The sequence below is a fragment of the Amblyomma mixtum genome, chromosome 1 (genome assembly GCF_055824585.1).
Source record: "Amblyomma mixtum isolate Tamu chromosome 1, ASM5582458v1, whole genome shotgun sequence".
Classification (NCBI taxonomy): Eukaryota; Metazoa; Arthropoda; class Arachnida; order Ixodida; family Ixodidae; genus Amblyomma; species Amblyomma mixtum.
Genome location: NC_143012.1, coordinates 300,293,569 through 300,311,876, shown reverse-complemented (window position 1 = coordinate 300,311,876; position 18,308 = coordinate 300,293,569). Strand labels below are relative to the sequence as shown.

Below are 18,308 nucleotides of genomic sequence, written 5' to 3'. Positions count from 1 at the left end.
GAGACCAAGGCTATCCAAGTGACCCGTTAATGAGAGCGAGACAATTTCCAGTGGATAGAGCACATACGAATACAAGTGCATAGACTCAGATAAACATCAAAGGCTATTTCTCTCAAGAAGTTAAATAAATTGTGATAAATTCGAAGCCGATATACGACTACGAGGTAACTATCGCTTATAGGGAAAAGTGAGAGGAACAGTGGAAAAGGAGGGTGTTTAACCAGGCGTGGGGCCTGATTGGAATAAACAAAATTTCCTATGTAATAAAGGTCACACCAGCCTACACTCCTAACTACAAAGCAATCATTAGTGGCAGCTGTTATATCCCTTCCAGCTCATTAGAGCTCTTGAGATCTTGTGAGTTTATTAGAGCTCTTGAAAATGAAGTATGAATGTACAATAGATGATCAACAATACTTTGTGCGATATTTTTTATTTTTATTTTTTTTATTTATGTACATACTGCAGTCCATGGTTAGGTCCAAGCAGGACGGGCACTGTACAGACTGAGTAAATCAGAAAAATCACATGGCAACAAAAAGTCACATGGCGAAAAAAAAGAAAAGAAAAAGAAACATGCATACAATTACAAAGCATGGCTGATGTCATATCTGTCAGTGTTGGTCTGTGTGGGGCAGAGAGTTCCAGTCCGCTATTGTGCGCGGAAAAAAAGAAAATTTGAACAGATTTGTGCGTGCGAAATATGGTGTTAACAGGCTGGTGTGATAGTGGCGTGTGCTTCTTGCGGGCTGAAGGAAAAGATATAATGACGGGTCAAGTCCCAACTTACGGTTGAGCAAGAGGGAAAGAAAATCTAAACGAGTAGCTTGTCGACGACACTCAAGGCGGGGAATACCATGAAATTGCATTATTTCGGAGGGTGAATCAGATTTGGAAAATTTAGAGAACACAAACCTAACTGCCTTCCTTTGTATTTTTTCAATCTTCTTTATGTTGGATGCCGTATGCGGATCCCAGACTACACACGCGTATTCGAGTTTTGGCCTGATCAAAGATAGATAACTAAGAAGCTTTACATTGGGAGGGGAATTCCGAAGTTTATGTCTCAGGAAACATAGTTTTCTGAACGCAGATGAACAGATGTTGTTAATGTGGGCGTTCCATGACAGATCATGAGTGATTGTCACACCCAAGTACTTCACCGAAGTGACTTCCTTAAGCGGGGATGAACCAAGAATATATGCATGTTTTATCGGATTTCTTTTACGAGTAATGCAGAGAGAAACAGTCTTCTCCGGATTTAAAGGGCAACTCCGGCGATTTTTCAGCCATTTTAAGTTAATGGCTGTTTTGGTTTCCTAAGAACCTCCTGTAATGTGTACTATAGAAGGTTTTCAAAAGCAACCGTAAAATAATTTTTAAACAGCAAAAATCGCAAAACTCGAAACCGAAACCGCAAAACCGAAACCGGGGAGGTGCCTTCGTGTGGTGTTGACTGTGACGTCACGAGCGGGTTCGCCGCGCTGTGAAGTCCCCGAAGATATCACAACTACCCTGAGCCGCGCTGTCGACATGACTGAAAGCGCGGAGGACAGCTTTTCCGAGACCAGCGAGTCTTTAGAAGACGACTCATTCGACGATTTTGGACTGGACGAGTCGCTTTTCAGGTATGATCCACCGCCGCCCGAGCCAGCCGAGTCACACCACAGGCCGCGTCACCTGCAGCACGGAGGCGGTCTGAACTCGGAGAAGTGATTACTTGAGTCATTTCTCGTGCATGCATTTGTGACAGAGTCGTCAGAACTAAAGTTAATGAGATGCTCCCGCCGACAGCTGTTCGTGTGGCCAGCGCCGGCCGACCCAGCCTGATGAAAGAATCTGCTGCCGGAACTTTGCCGCGGTGCACAACGTCTTTACAGGGGCATGCATCACCAATAGCCCTCTCTTTGCGAAGCTTTGTCTCGACGGCGAGCTATTGGAAGTGAGTTCACGCCAGCTATAGTTCTAAAATCCAACATACCGCTTCTTCTTGACGGCCACGCTTCGTTGAGCTGGCCGCTGCTATAGACGGTTGTACTAGAATAACGTTGGCACAGAATATGCCTTCAAGCGCCAGTTGAACGAAGCCTTAGCGAGTCCAAAGCTCTCTTTGAAGTACACGCTGTCTTCATAGCAATCTGGCGCGAAATGTTCTGAGCACAAGCGGGAATGCTTCCTCGGAGACCAGTTTACACGGCGGACAGCTCTCATCAACTTGTCGCGAAGGTTCTTATCGCTAGGAAACCTACGCTAGATCACGCCCGTTGTCACAGATCAAGAATTTGTGCACCCCACAGCACAACAGAAGTTGCCGTGACCCATCACTCTGGCGTACACATCACATCAGGCACGTTGAGATGGCGCGAAATTGCACAGTGGTCGAAATAATTCCGGAGAGCTCCACTACCGAGCTCTTTCTTCCTTTCTTCTTTCACTCCTTCCTTACGTCGCGGTTCGGGTGTCCATTACTGCGTCATTTACTTTCCTCAAAACCAATTTTCAGTTTTCCCCTGCACTGCCAGCGCCAGCGCGCGCCCGGCCAGCTTGACACGCCGCCCCGCCAGTGACGTCACAGAACAGGGTGGCCTGTAGAAGTTGCTCGATCAGTGGGTGCCGCTCACGTCGAGGAGCGCTTGCTTTCAAAATTCGCTTGCGGAAAAACTACGCCAGTTTCAGATGCGAAATTTTACATGAGGCATCAGACTATCATAAAGAATACAGGCTTAAAATTTCATTTCAATCGATGCTCATCGAAAAATCGCCGGAGTTGCCCTTTAAAGCCATTCCCCAACGACTGTACCAGTTCACTATATTAGTGAGGCTATTATTCAGGTCTATTTGATGACGAACACTGGAGATTTCGTGAAATAACACACAGTCATCAGCATATAGTCTAATCTGAACACCGGGCAAAACTTCATTGACAATATCATTAATGTACAGTAAAAACAGTAAAGGCCCCAGGTCGCTTCCTTGGGGCACACCAGATGTGACAGGAAGAGAGCCGGATTGTTGTTCACCAAGAGCAACGTATTGTTTTCGGTTATTCAAATAATCACTTATCCAAGAAATAAGAATACGCGGGAGGCGAATGGAATGTAGTTTTAATATTAGGCTGCTGTGGGGGACTATGTCAAACGCCTTGCTAAAATCTAGAAAGATTGCATCAATCTGACCATTAATATCTAATACTGAGGCAAAGGAATGAACTACGGATACTAGCTGCATCACGGTAGAGTAACCTTTCCGGAAACCGTGTTGGTGATTTGTTAGCACCGAATTACACTCTAAAAATTCGTTAATGCGGGTGGCGATAACATGCTCCATCATCTTGCAGCAAGACGAAAGTAATGATATAGGGCGGTAGTTTCTTAATACGAGCCGGTCATATGAAGACTATAATAAAGAAGTCATTATAGCATTTAAAAAATACCCTTCAAACAGAAGCAATGACTGTGAGACCATGCTCAATTTTAATAACAAACAGGGACACAGCTTATATTACTTTGTGCGTAATCCAAGTGCCCCAAAATTAACGTAAGGGGCCATGTGTGAAAATCTCTAGGTTTGCAAGGGGGTCGTTTACTCTGAGCTCTTGAAGTTGAGTGACCTATCCCTTTCAGCATTAAGCTTCACACTGCTTGCTTGATTGTAGTCCATGAAGTGTTGGATTTCAGCAGGCATCGGCGTGGGCTTGGACGATGGATCAACATTTAGAGATGCTAGCAAGTCATCCAATGTTCCATTCACAAGTGTCATTTTTACCACACATGTTGCACGAACAAAATTGTCTTTGACCGTGATCAACTCCTGCTCAATGTAGATGTCTCGACCTTCCCAGTACACAATCTAAAGTAAAAGACACACAAAAAAAACGGGGCGCAAAGTTCATGATATTCGTAGATACAGTTGCAAAAAACCCTGACCCAATGCACATTTCCAAATAGCCTAAGCAAAGATTTCGCTGCAAAAGCAATGTAATTGTAAGCATTAGTATCAATAAAAATAGAAAATATAATTTGTAAAAAGCATGAAAAAATAGAAAATACTGAGACTAAGTAAAAGAGATAAGCAGTTATAAACGCCTGCACAGAAATTTACATTCTATACCTGCACAGCAATCCTTTCATTCTTCCATCCTCTACAGTGATCATGAGTGGAAGTTTATATAATAATCTACCGTGGCTATTTTGAACACCTGCCTCTATTTTAATAACTTCAGTGACTGTTGTAAATTTACTGCAACAAAAAACTTGAGTCTGAACAGCAAACCTCTCGGTATGCCCCAAGCTTACCAACAATTGTCTGCACTCGATATGCAATATAAATACAAGAACTAATGCAAGAGCCATGTTTCTCAGCATATTCATGCTTTTAATGATGTCCCACTTTTCCTCACTACATTATCATATTCTTGGAGCTAACCTTCAGCAAAGTAACTATCAGTGAAGTTTAGGTGACATGAGAACTTTAAAATTCCTTAGGTCAGCCTTTCAAAATGTATTGTAAAAAGGACACTAGTCTGAACGTTGAAACAACCTCGAAGAAGGTATAAAAATGCAATAAAAAAAAGCAACTTTTTGGCATTCCAAAACAAAGAAGTGACAGTGATAGACGGCAACAGCCACAGTTTTTGTTCCGGAGAAAATATCCAATACCACTATTCCTGTAAAAAATGCTGGAGTAACAAACTAGTTTGGTTTATAGGGGTTTAACGTCCTAAAGCGACTCAGGGACGCCGCAGTGAAGGGCTCTGGAAATTTAGACCACCTGGGGTTCTTTAACGTGCACTGACATAGCACAGTACACGGACCTCTAGAATTTCGCCTCCATCGAATTTCGACCACCGTGGCTGGGATCGAACCTGCGTCTTTCTGGTCAGCAGCCGAGTACCATAACCAATAAGCCACCGCAGCGGCCAGTGTAACAGACTGTACTTCCTTTACACCTCATAGTTTCCGCTGTGCTTTGGTGTCCTAGCTGTTTGATTTTGTTTTAACTAACGCCAGAGCATTGCTTATTGAAGAAGCATCTACTTTATTACGACGTGTTGCGCTGTACATCCGAAAGAAGCATGTGAGCCATATGGAAGGCCACCCAGAATGGCTTTGTATAATTTATAGTGTGTGTAGCTTTCAAGAGTACAAATAATCAGATATGTCATTCAATAACACATTGTGTGCCATGTTTCGGGATTAGGAAAACAAATGCCACGGTTACTACTCAGTGTATTTACAATGCATATACATACTACATATGTAGATTCTTCATTTATGCAACATTTGGAAGCCCCTAGAAAATGCTACACAGAAAGTTTGAACTAAAGAGCATGGTAGCATAGTAATGATGTCGAGAAGTGGTGCATCTGTCTCAGATTACTGGGGGCAATGCAGAGCATGTTGTTTACTTTTCAAGCAGAGATGATCCTTAGTACCTACTGTGCAATATCATTGCATGTTAAAGAACCCCAGGTGGCCGAAATTTCCGCAGCCCTTCACTACGGCGTCCCTCATAGCCTGAGTCGCTGTGGGATGTTGAACCCTAATAAACCAAACCAATCTTTACACAAATTTAGTTACTTAAACTATCCCCACCATGTATACTACGCTACTTAAGGAGAGACACTGATCTTAAAATGAAAATTTTTATTACCTATGAAGTTAGGTGTGTATATGTGTTTCTTTCTCCTAGTGTCAGTATACCTCAATAAGTTCCCATATTATGGAAAAATAACAAGCCTAATTAGGTAGTTTCTTATGGGTCATTAAAAGGGGCATAATAACCTATTTTTGCGTATACCCTGCTTATTGCATATAATTCCCAACATGTTAAGCTATGATTCCCCAAAGTTTCAGTTCATTCTGTGCGATAGATAATTTTAAAACAAATTTTTTTTTGTTTCTTTTGCGAGCTGCTTGCTGGTCTGGCAACCTCTGATCACTGACGTCACAAGGGCACACCCTCCCCACGTCGTCTGCTGTGTTCTGTTGGCTGCGTTGCTTGCTTGCACACCGTGGACAGCGGTTGCATGAAACATTTTTTTTTTAGCTTAGTGAAATAAAATGCATTTTCCGTGTTTTCTTCTGAGAAGACTACAGCTTAGTACACGCGTTAAGTGATCTTTGGGAAAGCGGACTTGCTTATGGTGCCTGTTTTCTGATTATTGAAGAAACAGAAATCGGTGCACCCCTGCTTTATTATTTGCACTTAGAAGCAGTGAAGTGCTCCCGTATGTGGAAGACGGCACGTACCGTGCAAGCCTTCGCTGATGTGCGCTGTGAAGGCCATCGCATTCTGTCGCTGGTTGTTCTTGCACGCTATTCGTAGGGTCGATAATTAAACTCAAATTATCACAAGGTGACACTAGAGTAAGTCTGCGGCATGAAAGGAGCAGAGGAAAATGTCAAATGCGACGGCTTCCTCGCTGCATGTGTGCGTGTGTAAGTAGAACATACATTCCTTTCGGCTCATAGAACCCTTTTGCAGAACCAAGCCGCTGGCAGAAGCCAACGTGACTCGAATGTTTCATTGCCTGTACCGACGCATAGTCGCCGCCGCTTAAATGAGTGCTTCAAGATAATAGTGCATCATATAGCATTTACTGTGCGTACGCAAAGTCCCCCAGGAATGCGACGAATACGATTACTGCAGCCCTCCGCTCAGGTTGTTTACATAGTTGTGCACGAACAACACTGTTCGTTTGATTGGCATGCCGCAAGGTGGGCTCTCGATATCTTAAATATTATCTACTCTTGCTCAGAAATAGTAGTTTGACTCATTTACACACTATGATAACAATGCAATAAGAGCCGATGCTGCTATTGCTTGCTTGGGAAACGCTTCGCATACGTGCGGCGCTTCTTGCTCATTGTATCTGCTTCCTCCGATATCACCAATACTTGATTTTAAATCGCTTTACCTAAAAATGCGTTTAGACACCACTTGCATTAATGAAAACAGCCAAATTTGTTGTCCACAGTTGACGCCGACGACTGCTGCCAGCCTTTAACACATGCTCTCATGCTCTCCCTTAATGCACGCCTGTCCTGCGATGTAGGCAGTCGTCGCTTTGAGGTCGCTGTAGTCAAAACTATGCTCGACAGCCATTTGCATGCGCTAAGAGCTGTGAATTCACTCTCCACAATCGCCGAAATCGCACCCACTATTCCTGTGGACTAGCTAGGCCTTGTCACAAAAGGGGCTGGCAGTCCGGCGTCCATCGAAATTTAAGAATCTGGCAAAAGTTCACCGAAGCTCACTCTTTGCACTACAACAATATGCGGTCGTTGGTAGTGCTGGTGTCATCGTCGGTTCCAGCGTGACAAGCGGGTGCGTCAGGGACAACATCTGCGTACCAACCAGCCCACCGACCGTCGATCGGCGTCGCATCGGCCTAGTGTGACCGGACCCTACCAAAAAGCTACGTTACTGTTATTGCTTTTGCGGCAAGTCACTCGTATATGAGGGACGGCTGCTACTGCAATCGCCCGCGAAAGCACAAGGGACAAGAGACCGCTGCCAGCATTGCATCAACGATAGCAGACGACATTGCTCCGTGTATGCCCTTGTGACGTTATGAGAGTATCCAATATGGCGGTCGCTGCCGGTGGGAGGAGTTTCCTGGTCTCAACTTCAATCGCATTTTTTCGGATATACAGCGCGCCCTGGGCATCCAAATTTTGCAAATTGAATTAGAGGCTCTTGTATTAATTGCTGATGTACAGAACTGCCATATGAAGAACAACCCTGTCGTGGCCCCTTTAAAGCACTTTCTCCAATATTTTTCTGCTTCCGACTGAAATGGAGCTGCAGCCAAAGAACTACCATGTAGAGTTTTTCTATATATATATCATTATTGAGGTACACCACAATATAAAAATGTTAGTTACGTCGAAGCACCATAATTATGAAATGTAATTAGGTGATATTATTGTTCACAAAATTTGATATGTTCGTCTCAGCCATAAAAAAACTGCATAGCCAAATAGCTTAGTTCCTTCTGAATTTAATGGAATAAGATTAATTGAAATTGCCCTACAAAAAACATAACGAAAACTTCCGTAAGGCTAGTCATGCTGGCCAAAGCATGCACGTTCCAGCCATTTGGAGGTCACTTTAGAGGCCTCAGAAAACGGCAAAATGCAGATGCTCCCGGAACATTTCACAGCAGTGCATAATACTGAGATGCTGAGGAGAGTGCCCGACTGCGGCCATCGGGGGCACATTTGTGGGAAGCCCAGGGTTCTGCCCCATTTTGCTCTGAGGTCAATATTTCAACGCTTCTGAAACGTCAAACATATCTTTTTTCGGTAGTCTGAGGCCGAATAAGATCTTGAAACTTTGTAGGTAGGTACTTTGGAGTACACTGAACAAGAATATGCCATTATTGAAAAATAAAAAAATTTAGCATTTTCTTACCATTTCAAGACCTGCATCTCCCCTTAAATATTGCTGATTACTGAATAGAAACTTTATTTGACTATAAATGTTAATATGGCTCTAGATTTCTTTCAGCAGACGTTTGAATGAAAACCAACACTAGAATATAATCACTCAAGCATTTCACTAGAGCTATACAACAAATGAGACAGCTAATATCTGAGATGCTTAAAAGTGGACTGCCATATGCACAACACTTTACCTGGGTGCCCTGCACAATACTGCAAACTGAAAGCACATATGCATGGGCACATTTAAAACACATGCCAAATTTATGGCACGTTGCTGCATGTTTTGTAGTTATATTATGTTTCACACGATGAAGCAAAACACAGGATCAACTTGCCTTGGAGCGTATCTCGAAAGCCTGGAACACAGTAACTGGTCGCCGGTAGCGTACAACTTGTGCACTGATGAGCAAATGTGCCTTTAATTTCTTTGCTTTGTGCCACAATCTATTCTTCAGACCAAATGCAGCTCGGCCAAACTCAAAGGCTCGAAGATATTTCGCATTGTTCATATGCATCATGTGATCGAGGTCGCTGAGCGAGCACCTGCCTGCAAAAGAAGAGCATGAAGCTAAATCACAACGTAAGAAAACGTAGCAGTTTCAATACAATGTGATATTACAGAGAAAGGGCACAGCAGGCTATGTTAAATAAGAAAGAGCGAAAATCATTTAATTAAAAATCAACAGACTAAGTGCAAATGATCCTGGCCGTGGAGTAGTTTATAGCCGCGAGCTTCCTCATAAAGTAAACAAAGAATAGTTTACCTGTCGTGACATCAGGCTCTAAGAGGGGTCGCTTCAAATGTCTCCATCTCAGGAAGCCAGTTGTCATCAGAACAATGTACTGTACGAAGTAGTTCACATCAAACAAGATATACAATGTCAGCAGAAACGCTGCGTAGAATCCCATTGCTAGAGTCACGAACTGCTAGACTTCAACGAAACACACTGTGACGCTCGTTTCTTCGCTCTTGCAGCCAGATAAGACCTACGTTAGCGCAAGAAAACGTATATCAGCTTTGTCAACAGTACGCGGACGTGGTCCCTATGAAAGTCACGGCAACTCGTTGCCGCTCGCGAAATTTTGTTTCGTACTTGCCCACCATTCATTCAGATTCATTCTTCGCAGCACCAATGTTGCGGACCCATGTTGCGAATTATGCGGTGGCTCAAGCTACAGACAGCACCTGCAAATGGACATTAAATAATAACAACTTTAAAAGTTTTACAGAATGATAAATTTTTTATTCAATAATGTCAGCCTCTTTAGAGTTTGTTCTAGTTTATTTGAACGTTTGTGCAGTCCCGTGGAGTCGCGAACACATCTACCGCAAGGCTTCCCCAAGTCACCAGGCAGGCATCATGGCGGCGCCCGGTCGCGCGGGTCTGGAAAGAGCTGCGGTAGGCGTTTTAACAAGAGCCGTTGAACATGACCAGGCAGCACGTTATACATCAGCGTTGGTATGCTACCAGGAAGGAATACAGCTGCTTATGGACGCTATTAAAGGTAGGTAATGGCTGTTAGTACGGCTCACAGCAGAGCAGTCACGTCATCAAACTGCTTGTCTTCAATACAGAAACTTCTGACAATATCAAGCGAGATCACCTTCGAAATCGGGCGAAGACGTACATGGACAGAGCAGAAAAAATTAAGGAGCAAGTTTTGAAGGAGAAAGCAGGTATGTCTCGCTGAAGTAGATTGGGCTTTGTCGTAATGATTGCATGTTTTTGTGCGTTTTCATTGTTCCGTTTTCTTGCAGCTGGCACGTACCATGAACAAATTCACATAGAAAGCGGCTCTGTTGGACACAGCTACGAGCAGACGTTCGGTCACTTACTGGATAACATGGTGACGTCTGTCGAGGTTGACGACGCTTACGTGCGTTCAGTTCACCAGGCAAGTGTGCACCTTCTTTCCGAACTGAAAACCTTGTGCGAGCAAAGAAACCTATAACACGTTCCTTTTCTGTAGGTAGGTTCAGAACTTTGTTCGTCTGTGTGAGCTAGTGAAGAAAAAGTGCCCGTGTTTGAAGCGGATCAAGCTGACCACTGGGCTAGACCAGGTGAGATTTAATGATGGGATCAAGATTGATTGTTTCAAACAAATAGCATTAACTATAACAACAACGAATTTTAAAAGCAATTTAATTGCGACATATCAAGATTGATTGAATTAGCGTTAATTATAATAACAATGCATTTTAAAGGTAATTTAATTGTGACGATGTGGTTATTGCATTAACCATTATTGCTAGTAACCATTGCTATTAATTGCTAGTAAGATTATTGCTGGTAATCATGTGATGTCTTGGTCATGGACACCATGTAGGAGCAAAAAGGTGGAATTTCTTTGGAGGAGAAATTCTAGAGGCCCGTGTACTGTGCGATGTCAGTGCACGTTAAAAAACCACGGGTGGTCGAAATTTCCGGAGCCCTTCACTGCGGCGACCCTCATAGCCTGAGTCGCTTTGGGACGTTAAACCCCATAAACCAACCAACCGTTTTCTGGTTCCTTGTAGCATTGGTGTGTGTAAAACTTCGGCCTAGCCTAAAAAAACCTGCAGCTCAGGTTCGCTATTCTTTGTGATATACAGCGTGAACAGCATCTAGGTGGTTCATCGTCGACATTGCTAGAGTTCCTTTTTAGCTACAGTTTTTTGTCTTTTTCTTGTGTGAGTGATTGTGCTTCTCCAAACTCTCTTTTCAGCGTGACCAGCAGTCTCAGCTTGAGAGATTGTCACAAGTCAAGGCAAGCCTTGCAGACCATGGCATCACCTTGACTACTGAGTATTCTGATACCCTGCATGACCGAGAGATACGGTATTGTGAATTTTCAGCATTAGTTTTTTTTTTATTTGGTTGGCGGCCTTGGTGTGTGTTCATTAATTTACTTGCAGGCACCGCATAAATCGCTTTTTGCATATATTAAGCTTGAAATGCTTTTAGCTTCCATTCCCGGCAAATTTGCTAACATTGTCCGGAAACTGCTCTGAATCTGAGGTCGGATATGAACTTGAACGTAAATCTAAACCTTTCCAAACAGTTCCTAAATTTTCCATCTGAATAGCATCTAGCCAAAAAATGCTCCATATCATACCCTGAGCGGCATTTGAAGCCAGTGCCGGCACAAAGTAACTTCATTTTCCAATACATTATACCTCTAGCCTATAGCGGCAGACTCTTGCACCACATGCTCTACTTGGTAGCCTCTCATGCTGCGTGCTTTGAATCGTTTTCTTTGTCATCTTTCACCTGATAGTTCTTCACTTCCATTTGCTTAGGGGCAGCAATACTGCTGTTGTGGTTGTGCAATGGAGCTGGATGAGTCAAGCTATAGAAATGCTTGTCTATGTAACCAAGGGCTGCTTTATATAATCACACAAAAAGGTGAGAAGGCGGCCTAACGCGTTGGTAGGACCGAAGAAGAGGGGTCAAGTGTTATGCAGGGAAAGCATCAAGGCATGCTAAGCAGCTGCCTAACGTGAAAAGGATAAGCGGCTGAACGTAGCAGCATGTAAAGCATCAAAAGCGGTAACGGGTACCTAGTGCTGTCTAATTGCAAAAGAAGCGGTCAATGGCGGCGACTCTTCAAGTCATGAAAGCAGCCAAGGATACAATATGCCGTGCCCATGTTACAGGGACAGTGAGGAGAGCTCTATTAATATTTTTTTTAAAGCAAAATCCGATAGTTTGGCATTTCATGGCTTTGTTTCCACTTGGCCGGCAGCGAAAGGTGCATTTATTTCTAAGAAATTTGGATTCGAAGTTGAAAAAGTTTTTCCCGTCGCTCTGATTCAAACTTGGGATTCTCTTATGACGACACAGGACTAAGTGACGTGAAACATGACGTGCACATGACGTAACGCAGACTCCGTGATTTCTGGCAGCCAGCAGTGTGGCCTAGCAGCAGCCGAAAAGAAAGCTACTGCCGGCCGCACGTTGAAGGCATCTATCGGCTATTGCGGCCGTCGCTACCGTCGCTTCGTTTACGTTTGCACCGGCGTTTTGCCAGCGTTACATTACGATTGATCCCATTCTCGAAGTCGTCAATGAAGTTCTCGCAAATAGACACCTTTAGCATATCGTGTACCTTATTACCTTTAGCGGAATACTGGGAGCCCGCCTACCGCCGGTGAGCAGGCGCTGATTGGTCCTGATGCTGCAGGCGCGCGCATAGCTGCCGGGTACGTTGCGCCATCTGGCGACGTCAAGGAGATTTGCGCATGCATTGGCTGCACCTCAGTGATTCGTGGCTTCTCGTGTCCTAGTGTTGCTAGAACCATTGGTTCTAGCAACACTGTTTTGTCCTATGACGTCATCACGCTTGTACTTGCGAGTTTGGCCTGTGGCGGCGATACCTGTGTTTTGGTTCTTGCTCTTTTCTACGTTACAAGAGCTTGTCTTTGAGCACCTTGTAGTATACCACGCGTTTGATCTTCAGGTCATTTTCCACTGTGTTGATTGGGCTGACCACGCTTCCATAACTTCCTGCTGGTGCCTGGCTCCACTTTTCTAGCAAGGTGACCAGTTTCATGCCAAGGATAGGACACACCTTGTACACAAAGGTCTTCTCTGACTCAAGCGTTTTGATAACCTTGAGTAACGAGCCAGCTGCCTCGTACACAAATGTCATTTTGACGAGACGTTCTTGCGAAGACTCGGAAGTTGAGACAAGTGCTTTTGAGTTTATTGCTCTTTTGTCTGACGGTGTCACTGCTTTAAGAAAAAGGCACATTTGGGCACCAATACTGCAGTATGTTGGCGAGAACTTCCAAAAAAAAACATAACCTCGAAGGGATAACTGTGGAGAGGCACTTTTGTTCAAGCAAGGCATGAGGAATGGCACAGTATGTTACTTACACATAGTTTTCGGCAGCTCTTCATCTGAATTGGAAAACGCATGGCGAAGTCTTGAAAATTGGAAAATCACCCAGTTTCATTCCTTCAGTGAGTGCAATGTCCAGGAGGTGGCAAGGGACTTTGAAGTGCAGCGCTCCATAGTCATCATTTTGTGACAGCCGAAGGTCTGCGTGCAGCTTTTGCATATATGACGCCAAGTCTGAGCATAGGACGCAGACATCTCAAAAGCCGTTGAACTTTCCCAGGACAACTTGTACAAGCATACCATCAGCAACAGCATTACACTGCGGAAGCAATTGAAGGTCTGTCATTTAAAGGTCTTCCTTTGGAGAGCCTCAGAGTCAAAGAAGGTTACCAGTATGTCAACCGTTGGACAGCCGCGCAGCTTGGGTGCCTCGACAGGCAAAGAAAGGGGATGACCATTGCATGTTTCCCGAAGTGTACACAGGTCTTCAACATATGCGTTGGATAAGTACTTGTGGTACATCATGGCAGCAGGCGGCATCATGCAGGCTGTGGGGCAGAAGCAACGGAACAGCTCTCCAAGGGGCCTATCAGTCTTCTTGAAGGGGATGCTGGCCTTGAGGAGAGCTTTGCAGAATCGATATGCACGACGTCTTTGGCATTATCTTTCCTTTGTGAGACACGTTCGATGCATTCTTCATTCGAGTTCTGGCATGGCGCTTACGAACCTCTGCCTAAAATAATTTTCGTAAGTTATTTATTCTTGCAGAGTAGAACGAAACTATTGTCAAAAACATTGTGCGAAACTTGTTCTTGCAAACTCAAGATAGAAAAGGTAGCTGTTAAACGAACACACTTGCATCCATTGTGACAAGGCTTCTTGAACTGGATATTGTTTGCAGCAATGTGAAAGGTGGGGCTCTCTCGTCCATTCAGAGCCAAGGAAGACAACAAGTAGTTCTTTGGATATTTGAGCAGTGTTGTGACTATATTTTAAATAATCCTTGCAGTAATTGAAACTGTAGGTTGGGACGGCATTTTAAAAATATAGTGTGCATTTCATTAACTGGGTAAACTAGCAGAGAAAGTCCACACGAACACAGCAGTGTGGAGGCTTGCTGCGAAGTGGTACGCTGCCATTCGTAAGCATGACGTTGGCCGACTCGTCTCCTGAGCACTGTAGGTCATGCCTGAGTTGAGCGCTGCATCTGGACATGGTGCTCTTTCCTTACTGGAGATGGAGCCACCAGCTGCGGGGTGAGGTGCATGGAGGAACACGTAATGCAGCGCATGGTGTTCCGATAGGCTCCGATTGCCGCAGCCTTCACAATGCTGCAGACAGCCTGTGAGCTGGAATGTAACATCCTCTTTTCCATCTTTTATGCTGTCAGTGATGCGACATGCAGAAGACACATGACGAATCCAAGCATTGTCAAAATCGGGGTATTCCTTTGCATAATCTCTTGGAATTTACCGTTTTCTCCATATCTTGATGATATTCTGATTTGTAGGAGCAAAAGCTTGCACTGCGGGGCCAAGTGTTGTCGCCACATGGACAGGAACAGAGTCTCTTGTGTGTGCCTACTGGGTTGCCTCCTTGCCCTGAGAATGAGCTCTTAGTGTGAGAGCGGCTGAGGTGAAGAGCCCACTGGGTGAGGAGGACTCTGAGAGTGAAGGGATTGGTATGGCCAGTATAACTTCTAGAACATTGGGGATGCGCTGGAGATACGACGAGAACGGAGCTTCTGCGCCAAATATTTCTACAGCATTGAAGACGCTGGTGGATGCGTTTCGGTGGCCGACGCTGCAGAGCCTCGAGCATCTCTCCCATCTTGGACTGCTTGTTTGAGTGCCTGCTAGCTTATTTCTGTGCTTTGAAAGGAAAGGAAATGGAAAGTTTTTCGTCAAAAGTGGGTCTTAGGCGTAGCATGAACATATATCCAAAAAACATTTTTTAGTTTTAACCGATTCCGTTTTTTCTTTACTGGCAGAGGTTTATTGGTGTTTTTGAGAATTGCAGTGGTCACAACACAAGCATCATCTGTGATTTCACAGGTTTCTCAAAGGGAAAGCAGGAAGGCTTTTAACAAACCTGTGCACTGGACAAGTACCAAGTTCACTCATAAAATAACATTCTAGTCTCACGGGCACCTTGAATGCTCGATGAGTAATTGCTTGATGAACTTAGTGCAGGCCGGTGATACCAGATTGTCATATTCGCTAACAGTTGAGCCCAACCCTGCTCTGCTTTATCGCGGTTCTCTCAAGAGTGATTCACAAGTGCCATCAAAAATGAGCGGTCCACTCACCTTCACAATGTGATCCAGTGAAAAAGAAGTGGAAGAAATAATGCTGCAATGTACACTGTGTATTTTAATTGAAAGGCAAGATGAAACCTAACTTTACAAACACAAGAGCCCATCGTCATGATCCACTGCTGATGTAAATGAAGGTAGAAACCGCAGGCATGCTGCTTATTGCTGTATCTTCTGTCGCTTCATCTTCCTGTATGACTGTTGCTGCTATGACAGTGATGAAGAGAAATCTGGTTTCCTTTCGAGACTCATTGTCACTGGTACAGCAGAAACTACTCGCAAGAAAAGCAATGAGCACACTGCAAATGTAATTACAATATGTGGTTCCGAACTATTCTAACAGGCCGGACTTGACTGTTTTGGCAGTCAGTGTAAATTGATTGCACATTTGCCTTCACCATGCACACCGGAGAGCAACTTCTCAACAGATATTTAAACATACCATGTAGCATTGGCGCTTCAAGCTTGCATGAGGATCGAGAGTGCCCGACAGGCAGAGAGAGGTATAAGAGGAAAATACACAATGTTTCATTTTTCTATAAAATTCCTACCCTATCCTGACTCGCAAGTTGTGAGGCGCTGTCATCACTAGCCAATCCTTTTTTTATTTCCGGTTTTATCAACATCATTCTATTAGTTTTTCATAAAACTGGTAACTGCAAAATGTTGACTTCAAATATTTAGCTATACAAGCAAAAATTATCCACCTAAATGTTAAAATCACTATTTGCACATGGTTTCTTTATTTCCGAGAAATCATGGCAGTTAAGTAGCGCTACTCACTAGTCTTAGCAGAGAATACTACTGGCAGGAAATGTTTACAGGATGAGTGTTCTCGGAAAAAAAAAAAATTGTGATAGCCCTGCCTTGCAGCCTCAGTGACATGGTGCTGTTACCAGTGGATATAGCATGGTACCTTGACACATTCCAGGCAGCTGGCTTATGCGATTCCTCCGAAGTTTTTTTCTGCACACTCATGTCCTGTAAACTTTTTCTGCTAATGCTACATAGATTACCAGGAAGTGAAATGCCATAGGTAAAAAAATTCATTGTAGAACAACTTGCAGTGGTACTTTTTTTGTGTGTGTACCATGCATTTCGTGGTATTTTCTCCTTAAAGTGTGTCACATCCTCAGCTAGACCAGGCTAACTATACTTCTACATGGTCAGTGCATGCTTTCACTTCAGCCTTTGTTGCAATATTGCACCTTGCTTGAAAACGGAACACCTGCTACATTTGCATGTTTGGTCACACTGCATCTAAAATCTGTAGTGGTAAAACAGTGCAAAAATATTACAGACCAAAAGAAAAAAGATACATGATAAGCGTTGGCTCACAAGTAAGGCTTTATTCGCAAAACCTATCATTTATGAAGGAAGATACAGAGGCATGACATGTGATGATACAAACTAAAAAACAAAAATTGAACACAATGTGCTTGACGCTCAAAAAAAGCCAAGTAGCACGAGCTCCTTGTCAGGGAGACAAATATAGAAGGTTTACTGATGTGGTTTGGTTGTTCCTTCAACCAATTCCCACATGGTCTGATCCTTGTGAGTGTTAGTCCTTTGTGTGGTGCAACAGTGCAGTGCACTTTTTCATCTTCATTACCTCGCAGTAGCACAGAAACACTAACAATTGACAACCGGCTGTCTTATCTCGTGGCTCACTGTTAGGGTTGGGAGGTAATGATGAAGACAAAGAAAGTGCACTGCAGTGTTGTGCCAACAAGGATCAGACCATGCGGGAAGTAGGTGAAGCTTTTCATATCATAAAGGAGCAATAAAACCACATCAATAAACCTTCTAGTTGTCTGTCTAATAAGGGGCTTTCGTTTCTTGGCATTTTTTTTAGTGTTGCTCACGTTTGGTTTTTACTCTGTATGATACGTGTCATGCCTGTGTGTCTTCCATCATAATCGCTAGGTTTTGCGAATAAAGCCTCAGTTCTCAGTCAGTGCTTGTCCTGTGTGCTGCATTTTTTTTATACGTTATTTTTATGCTGTTCTGCCGGTATCAACCTTTACCACTTTGCCCCACTCAACATTTCGTGAAGTCTAAAATCTGTTCCATGATTTTCAGTTTCAGTTTTGACCGTGTAAAATTCAGTTCTTTCTAGCGCCGTCCTGTCTGCTCGTTCCTCTTGTGAACGCGTTCTTTTCTGCCGGTTTTTTTTTTTCCGTAATCATGCACCAACTGGCACATCAAGCTATGCTTCATCAATACTGTTCCACGAGATTTTAATTTGAGATGAAGCATTTGCATTTACTGCTGAGAATTCTTTGAGGAGTACTAATTTTCGCAGTGTTTTTGGTTGCAGTCATTATTAAGGATAGTTGACCAATGTAACATGCCCACCAGTTGGTCAGGCTATGCGGATGTTTTGTCCTCAAACAGGTTAGATACTGGCTGGATCATCAAGATTGGAAGGGGCCTGGACTACTTTCGCCCAACACCCAACAAATTCAGCCTTGGTTTCTTTGACCATGACCTCCGATCATGCCACGAGACTACAGTTGACATTTTTCACAAAAATTATGTTCATACAACGTGACAGTGCCTGTGTCTCTGGATGTACTTTGTAATAAATGTATGATTTTTGCAAACACTTGATTTTTGGCTTTATAGCCTGCTGCCTCAGTACATTTTTAATACTTGCATTGACAGCCATTATGCTGAGCTACTGAGTTGCATAGACAGCTTCATCTCGAGATGGTAAA

General features: G+C 43.6%; 2 protein-coding genes across 2 annotated transcripts; one reads left to right on the top strand and one right to left on the bottom strand.

Moving 5' to 3' along the window:
- Positions 1-2,779: 2,779 nt before the first annotated feature.
- LOC149372187 (protein THEM6-like) lies at positions 2,780-9,556 on the bottom strand. The gene is made up of 3 exons (XM_089585933.1): positions 9,215-9,556; positions 8,786-8,997; positions 2,780-3,849 (listed from the first exon to the last, which is right to left on the bottom strand). The coding sequence occupies exons 1-3, from the start codon at positions 9,357-9,359 to the stop codon at positions 3,583-3,585; spliced, it is 624 nt and encodes a 207-aa protein (XP_089442059.1). The 5' UTR covers positions 9,360-9,556; the 3' UTR covers positions 2,780-3,582.
- A 244-nt stretch (positions 9,557-9,800) lies between these two features.
- Positions 9,801-18,201, top strand: LOC149372186 (MIT domain-containing protein 1-like). Its single transcript, XM_089566582.1, has 6 exons — positions 9,801-9,956; positions 10,027-10,128; positions 10,210-10,346; positions 10,426-10,512; positions 11,157-11,269; positions 17,986-18,201. Exons 1-6 carry the CDS (start codon positions 9,812-9,814, stop codon positions 18,140-18,142), a joined length of 741 nt encoding a protein of 246 aa, XP_089422708.1. The 5' UTR covers positions 9,801-9,811; the 3' UTR covers positions 18,143-18,201.
- Positions 18,202-18,308: the final 107 nt, after the last annotated feature.

Coding starts and splice junctions, on each gene's coding strand:
- LOC149372187 (XM_089585933.1), bottom strand. CDS start 9,359: ATGGGATTCTACGCAGCGTTTCTGCTGACATTGTATATCTTGTTTGAT. Junction 8,998..9,214: donor AGAGCCTGATGTCACGACAG/GTAAACTATTCT, acceptor CTTCTTTTGCAG/GCAGGTGCTCGCTCAGCGAC. Junction 3,850..8,785: donor CTTTCGAGATACGCTCCAAG/GCAAGTTGATCC, acceptor CTTTTACTTTAG/ATTGTGTACTGGGAAGGTCG.
- LOC149372186 (XM_089566582.1), top strand. CDS start 9,812: ATGGCGGCGCCCGGTCGCGCGGGTCTGGAAAGAGCTGCGGTAGGCGTT. Junction 9,957..10,026: donor GCTTATGGACGCTATTAAAG/GTAGGTAATGGC, acceptor TCTTCAATACAG/AAACTTCTGACAATATCAAG. Junction 10,347..10,425: donor ACGTGCGTTCAGTTCACCAG/GCAAGTGTGCAC, acceptor TTCTGTAGGTAG/GTTCAGAACTTTGTTCGTCT.